The sequence below is a fragment of the Pithys albifrons genome, chromosome 30 (assembly GCF_047495875.1).
Source record: "Pithys albifrons albifrons isolate INPA30051 chromosome 30, PitAlb_v1, whole genome shotgun sequence".
Lineage (NCBI taxonomy): Eukaryota > Metazoa > Chordata > Aves > Passeriformes > Thamnophilidae > Pithys > Pithys albifrons.
Window position 1 is genome coordinate 627,410 of NC_092487.1, and position 13,296 is coordinate 640,705.

General features: G+C 44.8%; 1 protein-coding gene across 1 annotated transcript; it reads right to left on the reverse strand.

Annotated features, from left to right (window-relative positions):
• Positions 1 to 763: 763 nt before the first annotated feature.
• Positions 764 to 7,424, reverse strand: LOC139683912 (keratin-associated protein 6-5-like). The gene is made up of 2 exons (XM_071579432.1): positions 7,344 to 7,424; positions 764 to 1,542 (listed from the first exon to the last, which is right to left on the reverse strand). The coding sequence occupies exon 2, from the start codon at positions 1,519 to 1,521 to the stop codon at positions 1,162 to 1,164; it is 360 nt and encodes a 119-aa protein (XP_071435533.1). The 5' UTR covers positions 1,522 to 1,542; positions 7,344 to 7,424; the 3' UTR covers positions 764 to 1,161.
• Positions 7,425 to 13,296: the final 5,872 nt, after the last annotated feature.

The following is a 13,296-nucleotide window of genomic DNA, read 5'->3' on the forward strand; positions in this document are numbered from 1 at the left end:
AGAATCACAGAATGGATTGGGTTGGAAAAGCCCTCCAAGATCATCAAGTCCAACCCTTGGTCCAACTCCAGTCCCTTTACCAGATCATGGCACTCAGTGCCACGGCCAAGCTCAGCTGAAAAACCTCCAGGGATGGGGAATCCACCCCCTCTCTGGGCAGCCCATTCCAATCCCTGAGCACTCTCTCTGCAAAGAATTTCCTTCTGATCTCCAACTTCAATTTCCCCTGGCAGAGCTTGAGCCCATCGTGCCCCCTTGTCCTATTGCTGAGTGCCTGGGAGAAGAGACCAACCCCCACCTGGCCAGAACTTCCCTTCAGGGAGTTCCAGACAGTGCTGAGGTCACCTCTGAGCCTCCTCTTCTCCAGGCTGAACACCCCCAGCTCCCTCAGCCTCTCCCCACAGGAATCCTGGAATCAGTTGGGTTGAAAGAGACCTCTGAGATCATCAAGTCCAACCCTTGATCCAATCCCACTGTGATCTCTCAGTGCCACATCCAGTGTCACCTTAAACACCTCCAGGGATGGGGAATCCACCCCCTCTCTGGGCAGCCCATTCCAATCCCTGAGCACTCTCTCTGCAAAGAATTTCTTTCTGCTCTCCAACTTCAATTTCCCCTGGCAGAGCTTGAGCCCATCGTGCCCCCTTGTCCTTGTAATAAACTCTCTTGTGTGTGACACCTGCAAACTGTGCCCTCTTTGTTTTTTGGCTGCCACGACCTCACTGTGTGTTACCACAGAAAAGAAAACCAGAAAAAGTCCATATATTGATGCAGAATAAGATTTTAATGCCAATGAAAGGCAGATCTTGAAGAAACACAGAACAGAAAAATCCACATTCCCAAAGACACCTTCACCCCCCGCCCACGCCACCCTTTGGACATCAATCAGAGCCGGTTCCCAAGGACTGGAGCATCAAGGAGGAGCAAACTCGAGGTCAAGAGGAGGGTTTGGGTGGTGGCATCACCAGCAGACACCGAGAAGAACCAAGAGGAACCATCTCAAGCACTTCAGGGCAGCGCAGAGTTCTCAACTCCTCCATGGAAGGTGAGCAGTGCCCCCAGGACCCTGCTCAGGCTCCTGCTGCCAAAAGAGTCTCCACCAATCACTCCTTGCTCGCCAGACTTGGGCTGATCTTCACCTCCAGGTCATCCTCGCCAGGTTTAGCAGCTGTAGCAGCCCCCGTAGCCGTAACGGCCGTACCGAGAACCGTAGGGGAAACCGTAGCGGCCTGAGTAGAACCCTGGGTAGCCACAGCCGTCCCCGTAGTAGCCCCTATAGCCACCATAGAGACCCCCATAGCCATAGCAGTCCCCAGAGCCGTAAATGCCGCGGTAGCCGTAGAGGCCTCCGTAGCCGTAGCGGTCGCCGCAGCCGTAGAGGCCGCGGTAGCCGTAGAGGCTCCCGTAGAGGCCGCGGTAGCCACAGGGGCTCCCACAGTCGTAGCCACGGTAGCCATAGAGGCTCCCATAGCCACAGGGAGAGTAGCAATCATCGTCACACTGGCTCTGGAGGAAGGTCATCTTGATGTGCTGGAGGTAAACCTGGAGGGAGGGAAGGAAGAGAAATGGTGAGTATTCCCAAGTGTCGGTGAAGGAGCCCAGAAACCTCCTTGGTGGTCTCAGGAGACCGAGGGGAGAGGCAAAGTTGTGACCTCAGCTCCTCGTTGGATCCCATTTCTGTGATTTCCTCATTTATCCAGAGAGTATCACAAATATCCTGAGCTGGAAGGGACTCACAGGGATCAAATCCTGCTCTCAGTCCTGCACGGGACCATCCCCAGGAGTCCAGAGTCACAGAATCTGCTGAGCTTGAAAGGACCCACAGGGATCAAATCCAACCCTCAGTCCTGCACAGAACCATCCTCAGGAGTCCAGAGTCACAGAATCTGTTGAGCTGGGAGGGACCCACAAGGACCAAATCCAACCCTCAACCCTGCACAGGACCATCCTCAGGAGTCCAGAGTCACAGAATCTGCTGAGCTGGAAGGAACCAACTCCAAGATATCCAGAGTTACAAAATCTGCAGAGCTGGGAGGGACCCACAAGGACCAAATCCAACTCTCAGCCCTGCACAGGACCATCCCCAAGGGTCCAGAGTCACAGAATCTGCTGAGCTTGAAAGGACCCACAGGGATCAAATCCAACCCTCAGCCCTGCACAGGACCATCCTCAGGAGTCCAGAGTCACAGAATCTGCTGAGCTGGAAGGGACCAACTCCAAGATATCCAGAGTTACAAAATCTGCTGAGCTGGAAGGGACCCACAGGGATCAAATCCAGCCCTCAGCCCTGCACAGGACCATCCTCAGGAGTCCAGAGTCACAGAATCTGCTGAGCTGGAAGGGACCAACCCCAGGAGTCCAGAGTCACAGAATCTGTTGAACTGGAAAGGACCAACAGGGATCAAATCCAACCCTCAACCCTGCACGGGACCATCCTCAGGAGTCCAGAGTCACAGAATCTGCTGAGCTTGAAAGGACCCACAGGGATCAAATCCAACCCTCAGTCCTGCACAGAACCATCCCCAAGGGTCCAGAGTCACAGAATCTGCTGAGCTGGAAGGGACCCAAAAGTCTTCTCAGTGGTCACAGGAGACCAAGGGCAGAAGCAAAGTTGTGAGCTCAGCTCCTCGTTGGATCCCATTTCTGTGATTTCCTCATTTATCCAAAATATATCACAAATATCCTGAGCTGGAAGGGACTCACAGGGATCAAATCCTGCTCTCAGTCCTGCACGGGACCATCCCCAGGAGTCCAGAGTCACAGAATGTGCTGAGCTGGAAAGGACCAACAGGGACCAAATCCAACCCTCAGTCCTGCACAGAACCATCCTCAGGAGTCCAGAGTCACAGAATCTGTTGAGCTGGAAGGGACCCACAGGGATCAAATCCAACCCTCAGCCCTGCACAGAACCATCCCCAAGGGTCCAGAGTCACAGAATCTGCTGAGCTGGAAGGGACCAACCCCAAGGGTTCAGAGTCACAGAATCTGTTGAACTTGAAAGGACCCACAGGGATCAAATCCAGCCCTCAGTCCTGCACAGAACCATCCCCAAGAATCCAGAGTCACAGAACCTACTGAGATGGAAGGGACCCAAAAACCTCCTCAGTGGTCACAGGAGACCAAGGGCAGAAGCAAAGTTGTGAGCTCAGCTCCTCATTGGATCCCATTTCTGTGATTTTCTCATTTATCCAGAGAGTATCACAAATATCCTGAGCTGGGAGGGACCCACAAGGACCAAATCCAACCCTGAGCCCTGCACAGAACCATCCCCAAGGGTTCAGAGTCACAGAATCTGCTGAGCTTGAAAGGACCCACAAGGACCAAATCCAACTCTCAGGCCTGCACAGAACCATCCCCAAGAGTTCAGAGTCACAGAATCTGCTGAGCTTGAAAGGACCCACAAGGACCAAATCCAACCCTGAGCCCTGCACAGGACCATCCCCAAGGGTTCAGAGTCACAGAATCTGCTGAGCTTGAAAGGACCCACAGGGATCAAATCCAACCCTCAGCCCTGCACAGGACCATCCCCAAGAGTCCAGAGTCACAGAATCTGTTGAACTGGAAAGGACCCACAGGGATCAAATCCAACCCTCAGCCCCGCACAGGACCATCCTCAGGAGTCCAGAGTCACAGAATGTGCTGAGCTGGAAGGAACCCAAAAACCTCCTCAGTGGTCACAGGAGACCAAGGGCAGAAGGAAAGTTGTGAGCTCAGCTCCTCACTGGATCCCATTTCTGTGATTTCCTCATTTATCCAGAGAGTATCACAAATATCCTGAGCTGGAAGGGACTCACAGGGATCAAATCCTGCTCTCAGCCCTGCACGGGACCATCCCCAAGGGTCCAGAGTCACAGAATGTGCTGAGCTGGAAGGGACCATCCCCAAGAGTCCAGAGTCACAGAATCTGCTGAGCTTGAAAGGACCCACAGGGATCAAATCCAACCCTCAGCCCTGCACAGGACCATCCCCAAGGGTCCAGAGTCACAGAATCTGCTGAGCTGGAAGGGACCCAAAAGCCTCCTCAGTGGTCACAGGAGACCAAGGGCAGAAGCAAAGTTGTGAGCTCAGCTCCTCATTGGATCCCATTTCTGTGATTTCCTCATTTATGCAGAGAGTATCACAAATATCCTGAGCTGGAAGGGACTCACAGGGATCAAATCCTGCTCTCAGCCCTGCACGGGACCATGCCCAAGGGTCCAGAGTCACAGAATGTGCTGAGCTGGAAAGGACCAACAGGGACCAAATCCAACCCTCAGTCCTGCACAGGACCATCCCCAAGAGTTCAGAGTCACAGAATCTGCTGAGCTGGAAGGGACCAACTCCAAGATATCCAGAGTTACAAAATCTGCAGAGCTGGGAGGGACCCACAAGGACCAAATCCAACTCTCAGCCCTGCACAGGACCATCCCCAAGGGTCCAGAGTCACAGAATTTGCTGAGCTTGAATGGACCCACAGGGACCAAATCCTGCTCTCAGCCCTGCACAGAATCATCCTCAGGAGTCCAGAGTCACAGAATCTGCTGAGCTGGAAGGGACCAACTCCAAGAGTTCAGAGTCACAGAATCTGCTGAGCTGGAAGGGACCCAAAAACCTCCTCAGTGGTCACAGGAGACCAAGGGCAGAAGGAAAGTTGTGAGCTCAGCTCCTCGTTGGATCCCATTTCTGTAATTTCCTCATTTATCCAGAGAGTATCACAAATATCCTGAGCTGGAAGGGACCCACAGGGATCAAATCCAAATCTCAGGAGTGCAGGGTCACAAAATCTGCAGAGCTGGAAGGGACCCACAAGGACCAAATCCAACTCTCAGCCCTACACAGAACCATCCCCAAGGGTCCAGAGTCACAGAAACTGCTGAGCTTGAAAGGACCCACAAGGACCAAATCCTGCTCACAGCCCTTCACAGGACCATCCCCAAGAGTTCAGAATCACAGAATCTGCTGAGCTGGAAGGAACTCACAAGGATCAATCCAACTCTCAGCCCTACACAGAACCATCCCCAAGGGTTCAGAGTCACAGAATCTGCTGAGCTTGAAAGGACCCACAAGGACCAAATCCAACTCTCAGCCCTGCACAGGACCATCCCCAAGGATCCAGAGTCACAGAATCTGCTGAGCTGTGAGAGACCATCCCCAAGAATCCAGAGTCACCAAATCTGCTGAACTGGAAAGGACCATTCCCCAAGAATCCAGAGTCACAGAACCTACTGAGATGGAAGGGACCCAAAAACCTCTTCAGTGGTCACAGGAGATTGAGGGGAGAAGCAAAGTTGTGAGCTCAGCTCCTGGTTGGATCCCATTTCTGGGATTTCCTTATTTATCCAGAGAGTATCACAAATATTCTGAGCTGGAAGGGACCCACAGGGATCAAATCCAAATCTCAGGAGTTGCCTTTAAAGTGTTTTATCTGTTTTCTCCCTTCCTGTGATTGGTGACCTGTTACAAATCAAACCTCGCTGCTGATCCAGGATTTTTTCTGAGGGAACAGGAGCCAACAGCCCTAAATTTCCCTGGAAAAATTCCCCTCTGCATTCCCAGCTCCATCAGGGAAGTTTTCCAGAAAGCTCAAAGGGATGTTGGTCAGAACACACTTCAGCTTTTGGGTCCATCCCTCCATTTCAGTGATTTCCACCCATTTTAATTGGAGTCTGGAATTGCTGACAACACACACGAGAAGTTGTGAAGTGCAGACACACCTGAGAACACCTGGCCTGCCAAACAGACCTGAAGATCTCACTTAAAATAAGAGTTTTATGGAAAATCATGGTGAGGAAACCCATTTCTACCTCTGCTGTCTTAATAATCCCTTATCAGGGAACCTCAAGTACCAACAGGACCTGGAAAATGTCACCCCTAAAATGAAAACTTGAACCCACCTATTGGGTAAACCCTTGAATTTCCAGAGAAATTCCCAGAGAAGTCTTAAATTTCAGAGAAATCCACAGAGAAGACCTTAAATTTCAGAGAAGCCTCAACCCCAAGAGAAATCATTCAAGGAAAACTCCCAACCCTGAAAACTCCCAGCCCGGAGAGATCCCTTGAAATCATTCAAGGAAAACTCCCAACCCTGAGAGATCCCTTGAACTCATTCAAGGAAAACTCCCAACCCTGAGAACTCCCAACCCTGAGAACTCCCAACCCTGAGAGATCCCTTGAACTCATTCAAGGAAAACTCCCAACCCGGAGAGATCCCTTCAAATCATTCAAGGAAAACTCCCAACCCTGAGAACTCCCAACCCTGAGAACTCCCAATCCGGAGAGATCCCTCGAAATCATTCAAGGAAAACTTCCAACCCTGAAAACTCCCAACCCTGAAAACTCACAACCCTGAAAACTCCCAGCCCAGAGAGATCCCTTGAAATCATTCAAGGAAAACTCCCAACCCAGAGAGATCCCTTGAAATCATTTTAGGAAAATTCCCAACCCTGAAAACTCCCAACCCTGAAAACTCCCAACCCTGAGAACTCCCAACCCAGAGAGATCCCTTGAACTCATTCAAGGAAAACTCCCAACCCTGAGAACTCCCAACCCTGAAAACTCCCAGCCCGGAGAGAGCCCTTGAACTCATTCAAGGAAAACTCCCAACCCTGAGAACTCCCAACCCGGAGAGATCCCTTGAAATCATTCAAGGAAAACTCCCAACCTGGAGAGATCCCTTGAACTCATTCAAGAAAAACTCCCAACCCTGAGAGATCCCTGGAACTCATTCAAGGAAAACTCCCAACCCTGAGAACTCCCAATCCGGAGAGATCCCTCGAAATCATTCAAGGAAAACTCCCAACCCTGAGAACTCCCAACCCGGAGAGATCCCTTGAAATCATTCAAGGAAAACTCCCAACCTGGAGAGATCCCTTGAACTCATTCAAGGAAAACTCCCAACCCGGAGAGATCCCTTCAAATCATTCAAGGAAAACTCCCAACCCTGAGAACTCCCAACCCTGAGAACTCCCAATCTGGAGAGATCCCTCGAAATCATTCAAGGAAAACTCCCAACCCTGAGAACTCCCAACCCTGAAAACTCACAACCCTGAAAACTCCCAGCCCGGAGAGATCCCTTGAACTCATTCAAGGAAAACTCCCAACCCTGAGAACTCCCAACCCTGAGAACTCCCAACCCGGAGAGATCCCTTGAAATCATTCAAGGAAAACTCCCAACCCTGAGAACTCCCAACCCTGAGAACTCCCAACCCTGAAAACTCCCAACCGGGAGAGATCCCTTGGAATCATTCAAGGAAAACTCCCAACCCTGAGAACTCCCAACCCTGAAAACTCCCAACCCGGAGAGATCCCTTGAAATCATTCAAGGACAACTCCCAACCCTGGTGGAGGAAGGAGGAAAAACTCACCGAGTTCACCAGGAGGAGGAAGGCAAAGGAGCTGCTGAGGAGCCTTGAGCTCTGAGCCCTTTTTATACTCCCTCTTGGCCCTCTTGGCTTATCTCCGACGCCCTGAGTATTCAAAAAGCTTTGCAGCCTTATTGGTCGGCAAACCAATTTGCCTGCACACGTCAGATCTTCAATTAATATAATTTCCTTCATTGTTTGGGATTATTAGTGTGTTCCCAACCTCCCAAGTGGCACTTGGATTACAGGTTGCTTTCATCTTCGGGGTTTCTGGGCCAACGACATTCCTGATATCATTTTATTGCCCGGGTTGTGAAAACCGGAGTTTGTTTCTGCGCCAGAGAAAAGGCAATTTCTGGTTTCTGAAGGGCATTGGAGGAAAAGGGGGATTTTCAGTGAGAAAAAAAAAAAAAAGGTTTCCCTCATGTTTGAAAATGTTGTTCTGTAGGAACTGATGCAACACGACACGGGTTTGGTTTTGTTTTTTTTTTTATTTGAAGGAAATGTAAATGTAGATACAGGTGGTTTACAAGAAGCTTCAGCAACTTGGAGAAAAAGGGTCAGAGCTATAAATAAATCCGAATTCCACTCGCCCCAAGTGCTCATGAATCAAAGTCGTGTTGCTGCAGGAGGAGAAGGAATGTTTGCAACCAAAAAAAAAACATGACTCCGGTGTTGTTTGCAACACTCCAGCTCATGAAAGGGCTTGACCTCAGCACAACAACGTGGAGAATTCAAGTAGGAACTTGAGCTGGAACTCAATAAATTATAAAGATCAGCACTAAAAGAGCATTAAATGCCCTTTGCCAAAGAACCAGGTCAGAATTTTTTTTTCCATAAAGAATCAACCACGTGCGTGAAATTCCGGGAGCGCCAGAGTTCAGGGCAGAACTCCTTGAATGACCTTCACCTAATTCCTGGCATTAATTTGAATAGAAAACAAGCACAATAATGAGCAAACAGGATGCTGAGGCTTCCTCAGAATTTTGAATGCCAAAGCACTTCATAAACACTCATTAATGTTTTCAGTTTGCAAAGTGTTGCAGGATTTAAATATTAATGGCTTGTCACCGAAAGACACCTCCAGATTTAATAACATGGTCACCTCCAAGACACTTCAAGGTCTCTCCTTCCTAAGCTCCATTAAGGTGCTGCTTGTGTCGTGTGAAAGTCAAAACTATCCCCCCCAAAAAAGCTCCTAAAATAGGAAGGGATATTTGGGAACGTTCACAAGACGCTTGAAAAGCATCTTTGAAGTCGTTGTTGTAGAACTTGAGACAAAAACCCAACAGAGTTTGTGGTGAGGGACCCCCACCAGCCTCACTGGGAAGTAGGTGGAGGTCATGAGGATGGTTGGAAGCTCCACCAGCGCTCGGCACACCAAAGCCAAGCCCGTCCCTTTGGTCCCCAAGGTTGTTGCACCACAAAAGATGCACAAGCCAAGCCCGTCCCTTTGGTCCCCAAGGTTGTTGCACCACAAAAGATGCACAAGCCAAGCCCGTCCCTTTGGTCCCCAAGGTTGTTGGACCACAAAAGATGCACAAGCCAAGCCCGTCCCTTTGGTCCCCAAGGTTGTTGCACCACAAAAGATGCAAATGCCAAGCCTGCCCTTTGGTCCCCAAGGTTGTTGGACCACAAAAGATGCACAAGCCAAGCCCGTCCCTTCGGTCCCCAAGGTTGTTGGACCACAAAAGATGCACAAGCCAAGCCCGTCCCTTCGGTCCCCAAGGTTGTTGCACCACAAAAGATGCACAAGCCAAGCCCGTCCCTTTGGTCCCCAAGGTTGTTGCACCACAAAAGATGCACAAGCCAAGCCCGTCCCTTCGGTCCCCAAGGTTGTTGGACCACAAAAGATACACAAGCCAAGCCTGTCCCTTTGGTCCCCAAGGTTGTTGGACCACAAAAGATGCACAAGCCAAGCCAATGGAGCACCTACGAGGCGATTGCGCAACCGGTAATGGTCTAAATCTCTCCCCAAATGATTCCCAGCCCTCCAGTCACAAAGAATTCCCTGCAATTTTGTGGAAATGTGCTGAGGCCTTTTCTCCTTGTTTCGAGATTAAAGCAGCTCTGGAGGTGTCGGGCACGTGGCGCGGACGCCGAATTTGGCAAATATGAAAATCGGCGACGCCGACGTCAATTGGAGGAGGAACGAAGAGCGGGGTGGGAAGTGTTGGGTGACTCTGGAGCTCAGCAGGGTATAAATATGGACCTCCAAGGCTGGCACTTCATCCGCTCCTCTCAAGCACTCAAGTGATCCCCTCGGTGAAGAAGGTAAGAAGACCCTGACTCGGCTCTTGTGGCTCTGTCTGAACATTTGTGTGTGTGTGAATATATCTGAAAATATAGATATTTATACATAAATTTATGGATCATTTTATAGATCTCAGAGGGACTGGTGTGTCCATATATATGTGACATATATAACATGTGTCTGTGTGCATATCTGGAGACATTTATATTTATATTTATATTTATTTTTATTTTTATTTTTATTTTTATTTCTATTTTTATTTTTATTTTTATATATAAATTTATATATAATTTTATAGATCTCAAAGGTTCTGGTGTGTCCATATATATATGACATACACAACATGTGTCTCTGTGCTTATCTGGAGTTACAAATATATTTATTTATATTTATATTTATATTTGTATTTGTATTTATATTTGTATTTATTTTTATTTTTATTTTTATTTTTATTTTTATTTTTATTTTTGTATATAAATTTATATATAATTTTATAGATCTCAGAAGTTCTGGTGTGTCCATATATATATGACATACATAACATGTGTGTGTATATCAGGAGATATAAATATATATATTTATTTCTATTTCTATTTCTATTTCTATTTCTATTTCTATTTCTATTTATATTTATATTTATATTTATATTTATATTTATATATGAATTTATATATATAAATTTATAGATCTCAAAAGCTCTGGTGTGTCCATATATATATGAAATATATAACATGTGTCTGTGTGCATATCTGGAGTTATAAATATACATACACTTATATTTATATTTATATATAAATTTATAGCTCTCAGAAGTTCTGTTGTGTCCATATATATATGACATACATAACATGTGTGAGCATATCAGGAGATATAAATATATATATTTATTTCTATTTCTATTTCTATTTCTATTTCTATTTCTATTTCTATTTCTATTTCTATATAAATTTATATATATAATTTTATAGATCTCAAAAGCTCTGGTGTGTCCATATAAATATGAAATATATAATACATGTCTGTGCTCAGGTACAGACAATCTATCAGCAACTTCTTGTCATTTTTGAGCTCATCCCAACCACAAAATTCCCTGAAATTTCGAGAAATTCCTTCTCTTGAACTTTGTTTGCTTTTCTTTCCTCTGCTTATTATATATTATATATATATATGTGTGTGTGTGTATTTATATAAATATATATATAGAAATATATATCTATGTATCTATTGATATATTGATATATATTTATATCTATATATTTCTATATATTTATATAGATATATATTTCTCTCTATATATTTATATAGATCTATATTTCTATATATATTATATATATGTATATATATGTGTGTGTGCATATATATATATAAAAATATATATAATATATATCTATAAATATATAGATATCTCCTGTGCTTATTATATATTATATATATGTGTGTGTGTATTTATATAAAAATATATATAGAAATATATATCTATGTATCTATTGATATCTAGATATATATTTATATCTATATATTTCTATAGATATATATTTCTATATATATATTTCTATAGATATATATTTCTCTCTATATATATTTATATAGATCTATATTTCTATATATATTATATATATATGTATATATATGTATGTGTGCATATATATAATCTATATTTTTCTATATATTATATATATGTATATATATGTGTGTGTGCATATATATATATATATATAAATAAATATAATATATATCTATAAATATATAGATATCTCCTGTGCTTATTATATATTATATATGTGTGTGTGTATTTATATAAATATATATATAGAAATATATATCTATGTATCTATTGATATATAGATATATATTTATATCTATATATTTATATAGATATATATTTCTATATATATAATATATATCTGTATATATATGTGTGTGTGCATATATATATATAAATATATATATAATATATATCTATAAATATATAGATACCTCCTGTGCTTATTATATATTATATATATGTGTGTGTGCATATATATATATATATATATTTAAAATATATTTAAAATATATATAATATATATCTCTATATATATCTATAGATATCTCCTGTTCTTATTATATATTATATATATGTGTGTGTGCATATATATAAAAATATATATATTATATCTAATATATATCTAATGTATAATATATCTAATATATATCTAATAATATAATATATCTAATATATATCTAATAATATAATATATCTAATATATGTAATATCTATTTATCTATAAATACATAGATATCTCCTGTGCTTATTATATCAGCCTTTAAAGTGCCAAAAATCTGAAATTTTCCACCCCAATTCTGAAGTCAAAAGTAATTTCCTCTTCTGGCTTTTATTTTTCTAGAATTTATTCCAACCTCTCTGATTCCAAGGGTGGAAAAGTTTCAGTTGTGGGTTGGTCAAGGCCTTTTTTTCCTCTCTTCACTCAGCGATTTTCCAAAGCTGGGGGGGAATGAATTGAACAAGTTGTTTGGGATTGGAGAGATGAGGAAAATAAATGAGATGATTAAGGGGATGAGGGCGGGAGGGAAGGAGTTGCGTTTCCTCCCTCCTGCCCCATCAACCTCATTTCTGGGTGTGTTTTTCAGCCTCACCACCACCACCACCACCACCACCACCAAGCCATGACCTTCTGCAGGGACTCCTGTGATGATGGGTGTTACCCCCAGCTTGGCTACGACGACTTCTACGGCTTTGGGGGCCTGAATGGCTTCAGATTTGGGAGCCCCTTTGGCTACTCCCGCTATGGGACCCCCTATGGCTCCAGAGGCTTTGGGGGTCTCTATGGGAACAGGAGGTTCCTTGGCTATGGGGGGTATTATGGCTATGGGGACCTCTATGGGGCTGGCTATGGATACCCCTTCTACTCTCGCTTTGGAGGGAGGGTCTTTGGAAGCTGCTGATCCAGTAGGAAAAGCAGCCAAGGATTGAAAAGCAGGACACGGATTCATGGCTGGTTTATGGTGTTGAGAAATGCCAAGCACTTGCCCACCCTGGTTGAGTTCAGGGGCCCTGTGGGTGCCAGGCTGCCTAAAACTGCTCCTTGTGTAACCCCCTCTGATACCTCCTGTTTCTTCAGCTGGACCTGAATTGCACCTTCAGAGCATGTTGAGGGTGTAGGGCAAGACTTTTGGGTGTGAGGAAAGCGCCTTGTAGCTTTAATTCACTTGGTGTTGCCACAGTAGTAGGAGGAGTTTCTGCAACCACTTTGCTCAGCCTGAAACTCCAACCAAGATGACTTTGAGTAGAGAAGCTCCTCTTGTGTGTCCGTGCTCTGCCTCACCTGAGAGTGGACGTGACTCCCAAGCAACTCTGGGAGCAAGGAATGTTTTCTGTGCTGTCAAACTCCACCATTTCCACCAGGAGAAGCATCACCCACCATCAGAAACTCTCTGGTTGCTGAAGACCCTTTTGTATCTCTGCAAATCTATTCTTTCTGTTGCTGTTTCTCATTTTCATTAAAATAGATCTTATAGTTGTATCAGGTGTCTGGTCTTCTTTTGTCTGGGCTCATAAACCACTCAGAAAGGACCACCAACCACTCCAAACAGCCACAGAGTAAGAGGGAAGTGCAGACTTCAGATGTTGGAGACAATCTCCCCATCTCCTCATGAATTGCTCCTGCCCTGACTCAGTTCCCCAAGTTTCTACCTCAACTA